The sequence below is a fragment of the Dipodomys merriami genome, unplaced genomic scaffold, assembly GCF_024711535.1.
Source record: "Dipodomys merriami isolate MVZ:Mamm:240054 unplaced genomic scaffold, mDipMer1.0.p SCAF_1, whole genome shotgun sequence".
Lineage (NCBI taxonomy): Eukaryota > Metazoa > Chordata > Mammalia > Rodentia > Heteromyidae > Dipodomys > Dipodomys merriami.
In genome coordinates this window covers 45,053,229-45,072,197 of record NW_027202270.1, presented here as the reverse complement: position 1 = coordinate 45,072,197, position 18,969 = coordinate 45,053,229, and the positions used below count along the sequence as shown (strand labels likewise).

Here is an 18,969-nt window from a genome sequence, read left to right as displayed (position 1 = left end):
ATTTAATGTTAAGGGTACTTGTACACATATACTTTTGTATACATGTACTTTTATATACATAGCCTCATACTTTGTGTGTACATCCAAGTAGTCTAGTGTTTATTGAACACTTTCCGGGGACCATACGCTGAACGAGGTGCTGATAGAAAATGGAATCCAGCAGTTCCTATCCCTGATTTGGCAAAACTCACATTCCATTGTGGGAGAAATGTGATAAATGTACTCATAAATAAATAAGTGATTGTAGATGATAATTGCTTCCAGTATTGATGTGCTATCATGTGGTGTGTGTGTGTGTGTGTGTGTGTGTGTGTGTGTGTGTGTGTGTGTGTGTGTGTGTGTGTGTGTGCGTGCGTGCATGCGTGTGCGCGCTCTGGTACTGGGGCTTGAACTCAAAACCTGAACATTGTCCCTTAGCTTTTTTCACTCACGGTTGGCACTCTATCACTTGAACTCCAACTGCACTTTAGCTCTTTGGTAGTTAATTGGAGATAAGAGTGTCATAGCCTTTCACCTCTGGGCTAGCTCTGAAATGCAATCCTCAGCTCTCAGCCTCCTGAGTAGCTAGCATTACAGCTGTGAGCCACCTGCACCCAGTTTAATGTGCATTTTTTTTCTAATGAGTATATTGCTCACAACCTACTATAGGCAGATAGAGTTCAAAGGTATTATCCACTAACAGTTCACATATAGTGAAATGTATTGGTCAGTTTAAGTAAGGAATAAGATTAATACCATAAAATTGGAAGAAATCTTAGAAAACAAATAACTTCATGTTGTTCATGAGGAAACTGGAACCCATGGCATATACACATAAACATGTGTGTATGTATATGGATATTTTGACACAGTACATATGTGTGTGCCGCATGCATTTGTATGTGGGATCAGGGAAATCAAGGCAGGGTCAGAGCACCGATTTCCCTTCCTGACAGAGTACTTTCCTTTCTGTTGAGTCCATCTGAAAGGCACTGTCACAGTAATTCTATTGTAGCCACATTGTCACACTCAAAGATTTGATTGGGTACAACTGATTCTTTCAAATTTTGTCCCATCAAAATGAATATTTTGCTTGATGTTGGTAGGTTTTCCTTTTATGCTTCCTGGTATGACTCCTGTAGGATGCCCTGCCTCTGCTAGACACCATTCACACATATAACAGGATTGTTATATAAAGCAGCAAATAGTCTGCTCACTCTCTGCACCCAGCATTTCCCAGGCGTAGAGATTGCTGCAGAGTCCAGTTCACTTCCTGAACAATGAATGAGTAAGGTGAATGTATCCAGTGAAAAGTACGGCCTTACCACCAACTTGGTTCTCTTCTTGATAAAGTCTTCAGGAACCTTGGTCAAGTAAGACAATGCTCCCATCTGAATGCACTTCTAGAGCTTTTAAAGGGCAGTTTCCTGGCCTTTCTCAGGCCACTGTGGATCTTCCTTGGTAAAAGGAATGTTCTAGTCTGGTGCAGTTCTTTGTGGAACTGGCCTGGGAATCTGAAAGTGCATGATTTGATTCCTCTTTGAAGGAAAACCATCCCCTCTCATTTTCATTTTCAAATCTTTTTAAATGTTCACTATTATTATTATTAATTATTATTATTATTTGTTTGTTTTTTAGGGATTCTCAAACCCACAGTTCTCCAAATGGCAGTGATGTCTTTTCCAGACATGCAAATAAGGTAACTGGACATCTTGATTCTGAAGTAACTGTGTGTCCTTTCTTTCAACTCATTCAATCAAGTTCATGGGCCTGAAGCTTGTCTATGATGGTTGGCCAGGCCATCTAAACTTGAAGCTGTTAGTGATATTTTGAAATCTTTGAGACAAAAGCCCAGCCTGCTAAAGAACTTTGGTTCAGCAGAGAGACAGGGAGGTACAGTGAAGAGAGAATCAAAAGGCTGGAAATTCGCGGCTGAGAATAAATGCTCACTGCTCCCCGAGGTGATTTGTCTGAGTACTCTACTCCACAGATGGTGGAGCCTCTTTCTGAGAGAGGACCTGAGGTTCTTTGGTAGCCCTTTGATATCCTGCTTGAATTCAATATGTGAAATGGACGCGTCTCTCTGTGACTTGGAGCCCACAGCAGGCTTTGAAGTCTGATCCAATTTTTGCTGCCTACTATTTGATGTTGAAAGGCTGAAATGAAGAAAATGTACAGTTTTTGCCAGTAACTCTGCCGAGCATATGTAAGATTAAAAAAAAATCCTCTGGATGATATACTTAGAAATGTTAAGTAGATTAATACCTTCCTATAAGTTTTCTTTTTCTTTTTTTTTTTTCTTAAGGATAAAAACTAAGTAAAGGTGCAAATAAGCACCTGGATGTTGATCTGATCTGGATTATAATTAATTTAAGAGTGGACTAGGAGAATTTGTGCCAAGGAAGAAATAAATGAATGAAGAAAAATATGTTGTAACTTGGCTCCTAATTACCCTAGGAGGGGACCTGCAGTTGGTTCAGTGCAAGATGCGGGAAGCCTGGCAATGTCACCAGTATACTTAGCCTCTTCGCCTACATCAGGCATAAGGATCCCTTAGTTTAAGGAAAGCCATGTCCTTTGGCTGCTCTGTCACTGGATAAAAATGATGATTCTCTTACTGGGTCTTCCTGAAGCTCGCAGTTGCTGGGACTGCTGTGCTGTGTTGTCAGACATGTCATGCTGTCCCTGATGGCCAACGACTGAGCCCCCAGGAAACCTCTCATGAACCGGGTAAGAAGGACCTTTTGAACTGTTCGCTGCTTCTACCATTCACTTATTGGTGTGCTTGTTAGGAAGTTATGTCTGCAGGACTGTCTAGGTGGAAGGACTCAGATGTCAAAATGGCCTGATGTTAAGAAAACACTCAGGCTGGGAAATGCTAAAGACTGGAAACAAAGCTGTATCAAACAAAGAAGCTTATCTCCTGTTCATACACTAAAGTTTAGATTTCTGAGGGAAGATAATGAGTATCAAAGTGATAACTTTTCTCTTACAAGAACTTTAAATCAAGAAACTATTCCAAAACAATTTAGGGGTATAGGTCATTTAGGGCCACAGTCTTATTTGGATTTAGAGTAGTTTTGTGTTTTGGACAATATGACCTTTTGCTAAGCAAGAGAAGACGTCTTACTACCACATGCCTTTGGAAACTGGCATTTCCCTTTTCTAAATTCCCTGCTACTAACTGTAGTAGATAGCAGTTAAAGTCTGTGGGTAGCTTTAATTGGCTCTCCTGGAAGATGTAATACAGAATAGGATTGTAAAAAATATTTATGAATAGAGGATACTCAGGATAATGTGAATCACTTCAAGGAAAGAAACTCAACTGAAGACACTGATATTACACTTAATTGACCTCATCTATTTTTCTGAAAAGTAAAGCCATTTCTCAGGTCTTTCCAACTTTCTTTTTTTTCTAGTTTTTCAGTGACAAAGCAGTGTAATATGAAGTAGATATACATAAAAATGTCTGACCTTCAGTCCATATGAAACGTAAACTTTTTTACACAAGAGATGAGTACATTATAACATAACCTTTTACATAGAGATGCAGTAAATGGTGATAAACCTGTCACAAGCAATAGTTTCCTACAGCCAGTGTTCAGGAAAAAGGTCACAAGGAGGTAGTGAGTAGGAGTAGCACAAGGAAGAGGACTTTTTAGAAGAAAGACAGTGTGGCGGAGCAGAGTCCATGGTATGAGAATTTGGTTGCTATTTTTCTCTCCTCCATAGAAAAATCTCTACCTTTTAGTTGAAGTTGTTTTTTTTTTTAGCATGTTTACATTTAACGTGATTATTGACATGTTTTGCTTTTAATCACCCTGTTATTTGTTTCTATTGTTTCCCATCAGGTCTTTGTTTTATTTTTGACATTCTGCTTTAAAATACATATAACTCCCCAAAAGATAAAACAATATCTCATTGAGTAGCTAAAGACATAGGTCTTGGGTCAGGCCTATCTGGCTTCACAGCTCTGCCCTCTGGTTATATAGGTTAATCAGGTTATACAGCAACTCCCTTCCTCATTACTCACACATAAGCTCAGTAGTTCATACCTGAGAGGGTTGAGTTGAGGATTAATTGACTAGCCCAAGTGAAGTTCATGGCACAGTACCTAGGAGTTCAGTAACTGTCAGCTACTATGGTAATTTTTGATATTAAATAAATACAAGATTAATTTAAGAGTATAAGCAACAGGTTGAGAAATGATTTTTACTGTAAGGCATTAAGTTAGGGTAGAATAGTTGAGGGGCATAAAATATACTGTATTTTTAATGAATAGCTATGAAAGGGAAAAGAAAAACCTGTGTGATTACAATAATCTTTCTAGCCTTTAGAAAAATATTGTCCAAACATTTGCGAATTACAAATCTAGCTTATGTAAATAGCTATTAACTTTCATCTTACACTGTTTCCTCTTACAATTGGTTCAATTCTTCTAATTTAAACAGATATCTCTTAGGTGGGTCAATATCTCTATTACCTCCTCTGATGCTGTCTTATGGGTAGCATCTGAAGGTGTTCTTTCTCTTTTCTAACCTCTCATGCACAAAAGCTCAAGGAGCCTTTCTAACATAAACCTGATTCTCTGTTCTCTTCAGTAGCTTAGCATCAATTCTTACAATTCTTATGTGGCATTCAAGGCTTTCTGTGTTCTAGTCAACTTTCTTTCTTGTTTGCACTGATGTCTTCTGTTTCATTTCTCTCTGAATCTTTAAACTGTTTTCTATCCCCTGGACATATCTGATGCATTTTCTCCCTTTACTTTGTGACTTTGATAATGTGCCCCTTCTGTTCCATATGTCTTTCTAATTCATTCATCAGAGTCCTCTCCATTCTTCAAGGTCCACATGGCTGCTTGTCCTGTGCCCTTTGGCTTTTAATATAATACCTATGCCTACCTGCCTTGTACTAGTTATTATCATTCATCTGTTTTAAACTTTCTAGAATCATAGCTATACCTTTCTGGGTTCTCTCCTCACCACTCAACCTATGTTCCTTGCCCCCACCCCCACCATGCTGAGGCTCAAGCTCAGGGCCTTACACGTGCCTAGGTTCTACTACTGAGCTACATCCCAGTCCTGGTCTAAATTCTTGAATTCTTGAGCATTCAAACCCTCATGAAATACAATGAAAGCAATAAGAAAACAGAACTCCACTTGAATAAGCAAATCAATGAAACCTTCAAAAATATTTTTGTAAGAATCCCAAAACAAGTTAAATATCTCCCGACATACTAGTGTAATAAATTAAAATCCTTCAAGTTGTTTCGTTTGTTGCTATTGCTTTGGGCCAAGGACAAGGGAAAAAAGTTTAGACAGGGAGGCAAGGTCTCATATATAAGTCAAATTTCCTTTGACCTTAGAAAGCAACAAAGATAAGTTGAAGCAACAAAAACATTCCAGCCTTATTTATAGTATTAGTTAGAGGAACAAGAATGTATCTTTAAGACATTGTAACATACTATACCTCTTTATGTTTATTTTTTCTCTATGTATGTGTGTGTGTGTGTGTGTGTGTGTGTGTGTGTGTGTGTGTGTGTGTGTGTGTGTGTGTGTGTTTGTATGGTACTGGAGCTTGCACTTGGAGCCTCTGTGCTTTTGCTTGGCTTTTCTGCTCAAGGCTAAAACTCTACCACTTGAGCCACAGCTCCATTTCTGGTCTATTGGTCATTTAGTAAAGATAGTCTCACAAATTTTCTTGGCCAGACTGGCTTTGAATCTTGATCCTCAAACCTCAGACTCCAGAGTAACTAGGATCACGGGCAGTAGCCTAGGTTTCCTTTTTCTCTTTTTTTGACTTTAAAAATTATTACAACCCATACTTTTGGAGAAAGACAAATGAAAATATTAAAGCCTTTTCAGTTTTCAGAAAAATGTAGCATCCTACAGGTTTGCCTTCTAACTTGTAAGAGAACTCACTTCACTGTCCTGAAGAGGGTGGTTGGGTGGGAGACAGGGGATGAATCTGAAATGTCCAGGCTTGCACTCTGTTCTGAGCAGACATACTAAACGTTTGGTAAACATGGGATGTGGTCAAGGCTGTCTTCAGCCCCTTAGCCAGCATCTGAGAAATGTCCCGTGGCCCATGTGATTCATTTTTCACATAGGGAGACAAGCCCAGAACACTCAGGAAATACAGAACACAAAACCCTTTGCTGTTAATCCAACCAGTTAAATTGTTTAATAAGATAGACAGGAATGTATGCAGACTTGATCTGATATTATTGTGTAAACATTTATTCATTAGGCATTTGTTCTTTTTTGTATTTATCCATCTATTTATTCAAGACAACTATTAACATTTACTAAGTGCCAGAACTGTCTTGTTCCAGTACTTCTCAATGTACTGAGAAGACCAGTTTCATTTTTCACTTTTCCAGTTGATTGCTTTCCAATTTTACACAGTCTGACACTTTTGTGAGATGCAATAAAAACAAATTACTACAAAATCAGTTATACACTTGGATGTTGGGCCAATATAGAGTTGATCTCAACTTTTCTAAATTTCTTATTCTAAATTAGAGCACTCTAAATTTCTCTATTGACCTTGTACACCAGTAACAAAGGCCAGTGTGTAAGTGCCCCTTTATGAATCATGCCATCACGGTCCTGTTCATGCAATGCTATACTGAATGTAGCCTATGGGGACAAATGAGAAACAATATGTATAATAAATGAAACAAATTAGTTGGATGGGATGGGATGTGTTAAGGTCAGTATTTGGGGAGAAAGTGCAGCAAATTGTCCAAGTGTAGAATGAGGCTGGGGTTGGCTGTCCTTTGGCACAGATGATGAGGGAGACTTCACTGGGAATTTTCGTTTTTGAGTAAAGACTGGAGGTTAGTAGCCATTTGGCCACGTGGCTATCTACAGGAAGAGCATTTCAGGGAGGGAAAGGTCCTGAGGAGAGAACAGACATGAAAGTATAGAAAGAAGCCTGTGTGCGAGGAGCAGAGAGAACACAGAACAGGTATAGGAAATGCAGAGCCAACAGGACAATACAACTCGACACGTCTCAACATCCTAACTAACTCCTGCAGATGGGTTAGCCTGGAGGCTGCGAAGCAAGCCACCTACAGTTGTGTGTGGCTCCTGCCATTCTCTAATTCTAAGGAGTTTCCTGTGGTGCTGGTGCTTTTGATCCAAGGGTCACTTCCAGAGTAGTGAGGGTGGTCTTAGCAAGGTGGAGAGCCAATGAGCATTCTCAGCCTGGGAGAGACCTGATCTGAGTTTGCAGCAGCCCCTCCAGCTTTGGGTTTGACATCATCAGGAATCAAGGCAGGCAGTGTAAGTGAACTTTCCAGGCAGTGAAAATGTTCTCCAACCCATAATGGCCTTTCATAATGAGTGTACCAAACACAATTCTCCTATTCTTCATGACTCAGGACCTGGTTTTATTTTTATAATTTTACTTTTTTGTGCCATACTAGGGCTTGAACTCAGGGCCTATTGCTCTCCCTGAGCTTTTTCCACATAAGGCTAGTGCTCTATTACTTAAGTCACATCTCCACTTCTGTCTTTTTGCTGGTTAATTGGAGGTAAGAGTTGTTTGGATTTGCCCACCCAAGCTGACTTTGAATGGTGCTGTTCAGATCTCAGCTCCTGAGTAGTTAGGATGATAGGTATGATCCACCAGCAACTGGCCAAAAGTAACTTTAACCTTCCATGTTTAAGGTACTGAGAGCAAGTGGTGTTGTCACAGCCTTCTGAGGGGCAGGGTTGACCTGTGATTGCCAGTGTACAGGGTCAGAGTCTGGGACAGCCACCAGGAATCATCTGGTGTTGGACATTGAGCTTTAGCTGGTTCCAGCGTTTTCTTGGCCTGTCCACTCAAGGACTTCTGAGCACATTGCCAAGTTCTTCTGCCAGCTGCTGCTTTTTCTGCTTGCTTCTGCTTTAACACTATCAACTGCATTATTTCCTTTTGCCTTCTACTTGTTCATTACTACCTTTTTGTGCCTCTGGGCAGCTGTTTAGCCATCAGAAAGCAAATGTGGGCTGTATTTATCCTTGGAACTTTTCGTCCTTAGAGTGACTAAATATAGGATTTAAAATTTCTTCAATGCTGAGAGTTTTTTTTCCAACATGTGGGATTTTGAGTGCTAACACCAGGACAGTTGTGAATAAGCTGGTACATGTTTGTTGCCCTTTGGTTAGCCTGGAAGTTGAGCTTGATTTGGGCAAGAAGATTTAAAATACTTAGACGTTCATATTTGGCAAGACTTGAGCCTTAGACACAGAGCCCTGCATACTGTTGCCTGGGTGTGGAAGGATTTTGAGCAGCTTGCCAGGTACCAATGCTGTGACCCTAATGGCTCAGGTGTCTTCTGCCTGACAGGGAGAGGCTGTTCCTACCATAGCAGCTCAGAGGCCACGTTATCCCTGTCAAGAAATCACATGGAACCCAGACTGTCAGTGGGTGGAAAACTCCTGGTCCTCTCTGTCCCATCCCCAATTCTATTAGTGAATGCTTCACACGGGCAGCACGGCCTCTGGGTCTTCATTTGTAAGTAGTCCCTGGAGTTTTGAGTCCCTGGTTTATTGTTTTCTCTCTTTATTTCCTTTATGGTTCTGTTAGATTGAGAACATCTTTTCTTCTTTTATGTGTGGGCTTGGATTTGCCTTAACCTTCATCAGTTAAAATTGGTGAGTCAGGGATTCAAGTTCCTGGCATATGGGCATGTGTGTGTGCAGGCACGTATGCGCATGTGCATGCACATGCGCGCGCGCGCGCGCACACACACACACACACACACACACACACACACACACAAAATGAAAGACATGGAAAAGTCTTGACTCAGAAGTGTTCTAAGTTAGATGGCATAGGAATTGTCGAAATCCTTTACCTTAACACTGGGGTAGGAAAAACACCTTTTACACTATAGTTCTCAATCATCAGCAGAAACAACAATTACCCAGAGAACTTGTTAGAACACAGATTACTGAATCCACCCATAGTTTCTGTTTCGCGCCCCCCCCCCCCCCCGCTCTGTGTCTGTGGTGTTTGGCAGAGGTAAGGGGTGAAGGTGGGTACATTTTTACCAAGCTCCCAGTTAGTGTGAGGCTACTGCCTTGGGGACTTTTTTTTGGCATCCTGTCTCTGGATTACTACTTGGAGAAAGTATGATTCATCTGTGTGGCTTCCACACTCATTCGGTATTTGTTGAATACCTACTGTATATGAATCACAAGTTCAAGAAAAGCAATAGGTATGTGAAAGACTGACACAATTCAAAGTCTTGCTGTTATTTCCCAGAACAGTGCCTTCATCATCTCAAATGGTCCCATGAAATTCTCCAGGAGTCACTAGGAATAAGTGACATTTACAGTAGCTTTGTTATATAAGAAGGATGATAAGAATGTTCCAAATTTCTAAAACATCTAAAAATGTTTCAGTTTCTGACATTATTAGGCATGGTTTTCTTTAAAGTAGATTTCTAGTTTATAAATCCTAGTTTATAATTTGTGCCTCTGCCTACCTGATTGCTCTATATTCTTCCACAGAGCGAAACAATCCACAGCCTAACAGAGAAGGTAAATTCACATATCTCTAACAAGGCCAGTAGACAGCAGTGAACCTGGAGGCCATGGATGAGAGGGGAAGTAGATAAAAAAGGAGAAAGAGAAGAGATATAGGGTATACTCTAACCTGGCCAATTTATATTAATGATACACCTTTCTGATTTTGCTTAAAAGTATGTTCTCACTTTCAGTAGATCTGGCTTTGGGCTGATTTGATTTTGTTTGACTTCGTTTTGTGATTTGAAGACTAACAGAGAGCAGGGGATGCCAATTGTAATCCTGTCAATGAACCCCAACAGAGGCCTCTGGAAAAGATTGGGGCTCCCTGAAGAAAATTTGTAGGATGACATAAATAGATTTCCTCTAAAAACTGAGGGTGTAGAGGAGTGTAGTTGTGAAGGCTGACACTGTCCCCACACTTCTGCCAGCTGAGTGTGAGATTCTGAGTCTAGTAAAGGCTGGAGCGGGAAGAGGGTGCAGCTGAGGACATGGGTAGCTATGTAAGAGCTACTCATGGAGGCCACACGGGCCACAGGCCAAGTTACCATTCCTGAGACCACAGCCTTGCCAAGCCTGCCACAACTGGCATCTCACAAAGGTGGCCCTTTAGAGTCATGGGTGCCTAGACAGTACTACATGAAGTTTCTAGTGCTTTCCTGCATGCATTAGGGAGTGCTAAACTTTTTGCTGCTGACAAGTCAGTTCTGATATAGTCCTAGGACATCAGGCATGCAGCTGCCAAACAAGGTGAGGTGTGGTGTGTGTGTCAAGCCAGGCCAGGGTCAGAGCCAAGCCAGGGTATTTGGCTTCCAGAACTGGCCATTGATGGCCTGGCTATCACATGTGTCTAGGGAGATTATATTTTAAATTCTGTTTTTATTTGATGTCATTGAAACAGCAGATACTCTAGAGACTGCCCTGTTCACCTCTGCTGCCTAGTTTATTTCATTTTAAACTCTCAACTTTGAAGTTAAACATACAGTCCTTTTGTGGTACAAAGGGAGTGATTTTGCTTCTTTTTACTTTTGTTTTCCAAAAGTGGGTGTAATAATTTTTAATAGATTTTCTTTGAATAGTTTTTGGCTTCCAGAAATATTGAGCAGAAAGAGTTCCCCTATACCTCTTTCTCTTCCTCTCCTCCAGATTTTCCTGCAGGGAATATAGTCCTTCAGGGACTAGGGGTGCAACTCAGTGGTAGAGCAAGTGCTTAGCCTGTCCAAAGCCTGGGGCTTAATCTCCAGTTCAGTTTTGTATTAGTGTGGCTCATTTGTGAGAATCAATACACTTATATTAATATACTACTACTAAATGAAATCTAAACCTTATTCATGAGATTCATTCTTTGTGGAGTATATTCTGTAAGTTTTAACAACTGTATAATGACTGATATCTTACCATTATGATATGGGAAAGAACAGTTTCACCAGCCTAAAATTCCAGCCATCCTATCTCTGCCTACCCACTTTCCCTCCCCCACCTAAATCCCAAGTCACCACTGATATTTATTTATTTCTTCATTCACTCATCCATTCATTCGTTTGTTCGTTCATGTACTTTTTGGTCATGGGACTTGAACTCGGGGCCTAGGCACTGTCCTTTGAGCTTTTTCAATAAAGGCTAGTCCTCTACCACTTTGAACCACAGTGTCTCTTCCAGTTTTCTGATGGTTAAAGAGTTTCATGGACTTTCCTGCCTGGGCTGGCTTTGAACCCCAGTCCTTAGATCTCAGCTTCATGAACAGTTAGGATTACAGGGGTGAGCCACTGGCAACTACCATTTCATATATATATATATATATATATATATATATATATATATATATATATATATATATATATATTACTATATATTTATATACCTAACTGTTCCCTTTTTGGCTTTTCATAATGTCACTTGATTAGAATCACACAATAAAGAGCCTTTTCAGATTGGCTTAGTTTTACTTAGCAGTATGCATCTAAGATTTCTCCATGTTTTTCATGGTCTGAATGTTTTTTGAGTTTTTTTTCAGTAGTATTAGATTTTGAGCTCAAGATATTATACTTACTAGGCAGATACTCTTACCACTAAACCATACCTTCAGCCCTAATTTTTGCTAGTTTTTTTTTTATTGTGAAAATACTGTGCAGAGGGGTTACAATTACATGGGCAAGATAACGAGTACATTTCTTATCAAGCATTGTAGCCTCCTCCTTTGTTGCTAGTTATTTTGAAATAGAATACTACGCAGACATGAGCCTGAGCACCTTCTGTCTTTCTTAGGCTTCTCATCATAGCTATGATAAAAACTCTTCATTGAGCAGGGGAGCGGGGTATCACACAAACGTTTTCTGCTTGGATTGCCCTTGTTCCATTGTAGAGATATACCAAAATTTGTTTCTGCCTGCACCAATTGAAAAACATCTTGGTTGCTTTCTGGGTTGGAGAATGTATTAATACATTTGCTATATACATTTGTGTAGAGTTTATCTTAGGGGTTATTTTTTCACTCCTTCTGGATAATTCCAAGGATTGCTGAATTAGGTGACAAGACCATACTATGTTTTGTAAGAAATTGCCAAGCTGTTTTCCAGTCCAAATCAACTGTACATTTTTTATTCCCATCAGCAATGAATTAGAGTTCCTGTTGCTTCACATTCTTGCCAGCATTTGATGCTGTCAATTTCTGGATTTTTTTTTTGCCACCTTAATAAATGTACTGTGGCAGCTCTGATTGTTTTAATTTACAATTCCCAGATGACCTGTCTTATGGATTATCTTTTCCATGTGCTTAGTTGCCATCCATACATCTTCTTTGGTGAGATGTCTGAGTTTTCAATTCTGTTATTTATTTATTTTCAAGTCTTAAAGGATTTTTTTTCATTCTGGAAAGCTGTCATATGTCAGGTGTGTGTTTAGCATATATTTTCTCTCAGTCTGTGGCTAGTCTCAGCTGTCTTTTGTAGAGCAATAATGAATTTTTAATGAATATAATCATGGAGACAAACATTTTAAAATAAAGCTGACTCCCACTTTGGCTTAACCTTTGCTTCCTATCCCCCAAAATAAGAACAGCCTGAGAAGAACACAGTGATTGACTATGTGGAGAGCAAAATATGATGTGAGCATGGTCTCTAAATTAGAAGCAATAAATGTAAGTGCTACAGGGGGGCAAGATGGACACAATCCCAAGTTCAATAGGAAAAAGGAAACTTGGTCTTATATCTGTGTGTATAAACATGCAGAGCATTTCCTCTCTGTTCTTGTTTTTTGTTTGATGCTTGTCGTTTTCTTACCATTTATGCTCCTTGAATAACCAAATTTTCAGAATATCTAAGGATCTCTGGGACATCTACTAAAACAGTAGCTAGCGAAAGATAAATTATTGGTTTAAATTTTAATTCTAGAATTTAAATCCTGGCAGAGAGTGAAATCTACCTTCATTAGTCATACATTTGAGTAGTCCCTCAGCAGGTATTTAGAGAGAACCCACTACGTGGCAGGCTTTATGTTTATCCCTGGCAATACACAGAGAATAATTCATTCTTGTTCTTGTGATATTTTTGTTCTGAGAAAGATGGACAAATAAGTCTAGGATCAAAGGTTTTTAAATTATATTTTTTATTATCTTTAAGTAGTTGCACAAAGGAGTTATTACACAATATGTCACTTTAAGTACAATACATCTTGGTCAATGTCATCCCTTTCATTGTCTCTCCCATCCTTCCCAACTTCACCCATCCCCTCAATTTTCCTAGTTTCCTAGTCTAGAAAATGAATATTATGACTGTATTCTCCCTTCCTTCCTCTCTTCACACTCTGTTCCTATTGACCTCCCACACACATCATTCAAGTACCAGTTTCCTGATATTCATTGTGTTGGACTGTGAGTTGGTTGCTCTAAAGACTTACACCATTTGAATTCTCTCTTGTATATGCCATACTTTAACACTTTTGTGTGCATGTACATATGACACCATAATGTTTATTTATAGATTTATAAATTAGATCTGACTTCCACATATGAGAGAAAACATGCATCTGTTGTCTCTCTGGACTTGATTTGTTTCATTTAACATGTTTTTTTCCAGGCCCATCTGTTTCTTTACAAATGATGTAATGTCATTCTTCCTAATAGATAAGTGAAATTCCATTGTGTGTGTGTGTGTGTGTGTGTGTGTGTGTGTGTGTGTGTGTGTGTGTGTGTGTGTGTACCAAGTTTTCTTGATCCATTCATACATTTAAGGGCACCTGGGCTGTTCCCATATCTTGGCTATAGCAAATAGTGCATGGTTGTGCAAGTAGTTTTACTGTATCCTGATTTTGTAATCTTTTGGATAAATGTCCAGGAATAGTATTGCTGGATTGTATTGTAATTCTATGTTTAATTTTTTGTGGAATCTCCAAACTACTTTCCAGAGTAGTTGAGCAAGTGTACTTTCCCACCAACAGTGTACTAGGGCTCCTTTTCCTCTACATCCATGCCAGCATCTGTTATTGTTTGCATTCTTGATGTTGGCCATTGTAACTAGGGGGAGATGGAATGTCAGTGTTGTTTTGATTTGCATTTCCTTTAGGGCCAGAGATGTTGGGCATTTCTTCATGTGTCTATTGGACATTTTCACTTCTTTGGAGAAGTCTCTAGTTAGTTCATTTGCCCATTTATTAATTGGGTTGTTGATTCTTTTTTTGATCATGTAATATTTATCTTTAATTACCTTAAGTCTTATGGCCATATAGTTTACAAATTATCTCCTCTACTTGAAACCTTTTCTCTAAGAAGTTGGCAAAAAGCACCACTATCAATCACACATACACAGTAGTTCCACAATTTTGTGTTTCTAAATTGCTGCATAAAAAAATCCTGAGTTATAACTTAGTCTGTCTTAGTCCAAAAATAAAGCCTGTATTGTATCTATCAGTCACTTTAAAAAGCATCTGTACTTACAGACCAACTATAAAATGTGACAAGTGTTAAATATTCTTAATTTGACATTTATACATAAGCCACACTAAAACGCCTTTCAATAAGTAAGAGGCAGATTACAGAGAAAGGGAATTCTAATTAAATTGGCATAGTCAAGACCAAAAATATAGACATTGCTTCTTCACCTTTGGCCATAGCCTTTAACAGGTTAATTTTGCTTGATTCTGAGACAGTAAAGGGATTTCCTCAGTATTTAATGATGTTCTCATAATTAGCCATATAAATCTGAATATAAAACCAATCTTTAACAGATTGGAAGATGGTATTATTCCCTACCTTGCTGAAAAATTGAACATTAGTAAGTCCAATCATATGACAAAAAGGGGAAAAATGACAGTATTCTTTCTAAGATCATATTCACTTAGCCACAAGCCAGTTTTACTTATAGGACCATCCAAAAATATTCTGCCAGTCATTCATGATTTGAAATCTGATATTAGAGATCAATTGAATTATGGTACACATTAAAAAGCCATGAGACATTTTGCAATAAATGAATAAGTCAGTGGCTATTACTCATTTGTAGCTTTTTTGAGATATGCTATTAAATCTGCCCATTCTCTCTTCTTCTTAATGCCAGAAAAGATCATTTTTGTTCCAGGATGTACTTTTTGGGATTCTCTAAATACTCCATCAGTGTATCCTCTCCCCAGGTGATACCTTTGTTCTTGTTGGCATCTGTGTAAGTGAATCCAGCTGCTTGACCAGTCTTCCGACCAAACAGACCATGGAGATTAGGCCCAATCTTGTGCTTGCCTCACTTTCAATGGTGTGGCACTGGGCACACTTCTGAACAAAAATCTTCTTGCCTTTCTCAACATCACATATTTTCAATTCACTCTTTCCTTGCTATCACAAGAAGGATAACAGCTCCAAAGCCAGACGCTGTCTCAGGTTGTTGATTCTTTGAAGGCTTGGTTTCCTGGGCTCTTTGTAATTTCTAGATATTAGGCCATTATCTGACAAATAGCTGGCAAAGATGTTCATCTATTCTGTAGGTGTCTTTTTAGCTTATTAACTATGTCTTTTTCCTGCAGAAACTTCTTAGTTTACTGCAATCCCATTTGTCAATCCTTTTTTTAATTTGCTGAGCCCCTGGAACTTATAAAATTCCTGCTGTGTCAAGAAGTTCTTCTCTGAGATAGAAAGAACAATTCAAAAATTAACGTGGAACTGCAAAAGGCCCCAAATTGCAAAAGCAATCTTGGGCAATTTTTTTTAAGTAGTTCTGGAAGTATAACAATTCCAGACCTTAAACTCTACTACAGAGCTATAGTAATGAAGTATCTTGGTATTGGCACAAAAACATGTCCAAGGATCAATGGAACAGGATAGAAGACCCAGAGATAAATCCACAGATGTATAGCCATCTAATATTTGATAAGGAAGTCAAAAACCTAGGCTGGATAAAAGGCGACTTCTTTAACAAATGATGTTAGGAAAACTGACATCTGCACCTGCAGAAAATTGAAACTGGATCCCTATCTGTTGCCTTGTACTAAAATCAATTTAAAATGTATCACATCAAATCTTTTTTGACCAGGGTGTTGATTAAACAGCTATAGGAACTACAACAGAAATACTTTGTCCCTAGGGAGCCAAGAAAGTCACCCAACTTTGCTCCAGAGCTTAGGAATTGATGAAGCAAGGAGTGAAGAAAGGCTTGAGCTCCTCTCTACCCTCAGAAAAGTTCCTGTGTGAGAGCCATAAGTTAGAGGAGGTTTTGACTTTTTAAAGATTCTGAAATATAGCTAGCTACTGTTGGCTCACACTTTCAATCTTAGCTACTTGGCAGGCTGAGATCTAGAGGATTTCAGTTATGGGTCAGCCCAGGTGAAAACTTCACTAGAGTGCATTTCCAAAATAACCTGTGAAAAGCCAGCCTTGCTGGGCCGCTGGTGGCTAACATCTGTAATCCTAGCTACTCAGGAGACTGTGATTTGAGGATTGCAGTTCAAAGCCAACCTCAGAAACACAGTTCATTTGACTCTTATCTCTAATCAACAAGCAAAAAGCCAGAAGTATAGGTGTGACTCAAGTGGTAGAGTACCAATTGGAGGCATGGTTCAAATAGGAGAATACTGGTCCCACTGAGTCTCTGAGTTCAAACTCCATTACTACAAAATTTTAAAAATCTGAAAAATAATGTATCTTCAGAAAACAGAAACAAAAGACAAAGGAACAAAATCCTGTTCTACAGCAATGTACAGTCTAATGAATTCTTATAAATGCAATCACCCACACAGACACAACTGGGGTCACCAGGCAGACCTCATTCACACTGAAGTCCTTGGGTACCCTTTCAAGCCTGACTCTTCTCCACCTTGGAGTAGTCACCCAAGCGTCTAAACTATTATCACTTGGTTTTTGAACTCTTTAAACTCTGTGCAGCTTGAGACACACTATAGGTGATCATTGTGTCTAGTTGTTTCATGGTCATCTTTCTCCCCAAAACATTATATTTTTGAGACTGAATTGTTTATTTTTCACTACTATATAGTGTATAATTTTTTTAGATAGGACACATTTCAAGAGTTCATCCTGTGCATGGCTGTCTGAGTCTTAAAAGAAGAGTTGTTCAAAGATGATGATGGTCCTGCACCCTTGGTAATGGGCATTGCAGGCTATGGAGACAAATCTAATTATATTCCTGCTGGGTCACTCTAGCAGCTTTGTGATTTTGGACAAGTTACTTAACCTCCCTGTGCCTCTCTTCCTTGAACTAGAATAAGAAAGCACCTGTCATGGGGCTACATAAGAAGTACTTAATATAGTGTTTTGCATAGAGAAAGCATTGAGCAAAAGTTTTCATATTGTAGACTTCTGCATGCTCCTCACAAGAATCTTTCATTATCCTTGAGTAAGTTTCTCCCCGGCTTAGCTGCAGTTAAGTTCATAGAGGTCTTTGAGATCCTTTTGTTCAATTCACTTTATAAAAGGAGAAATGATACCCTAATGGATCAACCAAGAACTAGCACCTAGCCCAGAGCTGGATCTCAGGAGTCAGAGAGGGAGTGATTCCTCTGGCTCAGCTTCCCAGAGAGTGCTGCCATCTTCTTGAAGATTCCTTGGATGAACTGGATGGCTATTTCAACTTCTTAAATGTACTTTCATCTTCGTGCTAAAAAAGAACAGGGAAAGATAAAAGCCTCAAAGAGTCAGCTCTGCTTAGTGGTAGTTGGCGGAGTCTACTACTTCATTATGGGATTGTTTTCTCATTGGTTAGAGTTTAGGAATTCAAAGTCCTCCAAGTCATGAGGGCAAAACAAGGGGCATGAAGGCCCATGTGAGACTATTGTACTAGACAGAGACCTTGTGCTTTGTTTGTTCTGCAGTTGGATTTGGACTAACAGTATTTCTGATTTTAAAAAAAGTGCAAATGGATATCTTATGAAATTGTGAATCTATGAAGATAGTTGGAATGATGACAGGAGAGGGTCCAAGTGAACAGTCAATATTAAATAAGCCTAGCATTTTTCTTTCAACCCAGAGCATTTCTCAATGACTAACTCATATTCCCCTGAGCACTGCTTGTCATGGTTTCCCCTCTAACCTCCAATCCCATATTCTCCCAGCTGCTGGTCTTTGCTGGTATTTAAGCTTCTATTAATTAAGCTTCCTCTTCTATGAGAAAGAGATGCAGACAGACAGAGACAAAAGAGAGAGGCAAACAGGTAAAGACCAAGACAGAGAGACAGAGACCAAGACTAAGACTGAGATAGAGCAAAAGAAAGACACACACAGAGAGACAGAGAGTGATAGAAACACTTAGTTTGTGCATGGAAGGTTCTGATGGCTCTAAGAGGACTCTGGTTCAGGACTGTTCCTATGAAAATAAGACTCCAGACCCACTGTTTGTGTGTGTTGACAGGCTGGGCCAACCTAGACAATAGTCTAGTTTGCTCTTCCAGTAAAAAAAAAAATTCCCTTGGAGAGTCGCTGATTTCCTTCATTCCGTTCAAATTGTCCAGTATTCTGGCATGTGCTGAGATTGCCACAAACCATGCTTGGTTTTCCTCAGTGCCACCTCGGGCCTTAAGCACCTACCACCTTGAGTCTTTTGTGCATTTAAGAAGAGTTGGAGTCATTTGCTGGCGTGTTGTATATCTGACAACTGGTATCGCTGAAAGTAGTTGTGCTTCATTAATCCACCTAAATGGTAGGAAGATCATCCAGATCCCCTCTGGCTCCATCCCCATTTTCTCTTCCATCATCCAGAAAGGTCTCTGTAGCTGCTTAGTGGTGAGCAATTAGAGCCACAGAATACCCAGACATCAGGCTGGCTTGTCTGACCTAATATGCATAAAGATTCTGTGTTCCCTAAGGAACTCTTCCTTTCTAAAGGGGAAAAAAAATTAATGCTATCCTCTTTCACTAAATTGGTGCCAGGTATTTTCCCTTTACAGTCTCTTTAAAAGGACAAATTCAAACAGGCCCAAGAAACAAATGCAAGAGATCTCCAAAGCTCGGAGGGATGAGTTTACACACTATCCTCAT

General features: G+C 39.3%; 1 protein-coding gene and 1 pseudogene across 13 annotated transcripts in view; one reads left to right on the top strand and one right to left on the bottom strand.

Moving 5' to 3' along the window:
- Positions 1-18,969, top strand: part of Myo3b (myosin IIIB) — a 397,916-nt gene that overhangs the window by 291,257 nt on the left and 87,690 nt on the right. For 12 of the 13 annotated variants that reach the window (XR_011371567.1, XM_070021235.1, XM_070021269.1 and 9 more), the window contains 2 exons: positions 1,618-1,678; positions 2,613-2,709. Coding sequence is in view for 11 of the 13 variants with exons in the window: in XM_070021235.1 (XP_069877336.1) it covers positions 1,618-1,678; positions 2,613-2,709 (158 nt within the window). In the remaining 2 variants the exon portion in view is untranslated. Of the gene's footprint in view, positions 1-1,617; positions 1,679-2,612; positions 2,710-18,969 lie in introns of those variants that run through there. The other variant, XR_011371573.1, reaches the window with a different exon arrangement.
- LOC138809559 (cytochrome c, somatic-like) overlaps positions 14,985-18,969 on the bottom strand; it is a 44,764-nt pseudogene continuing 40,779 nt past the window's right edge.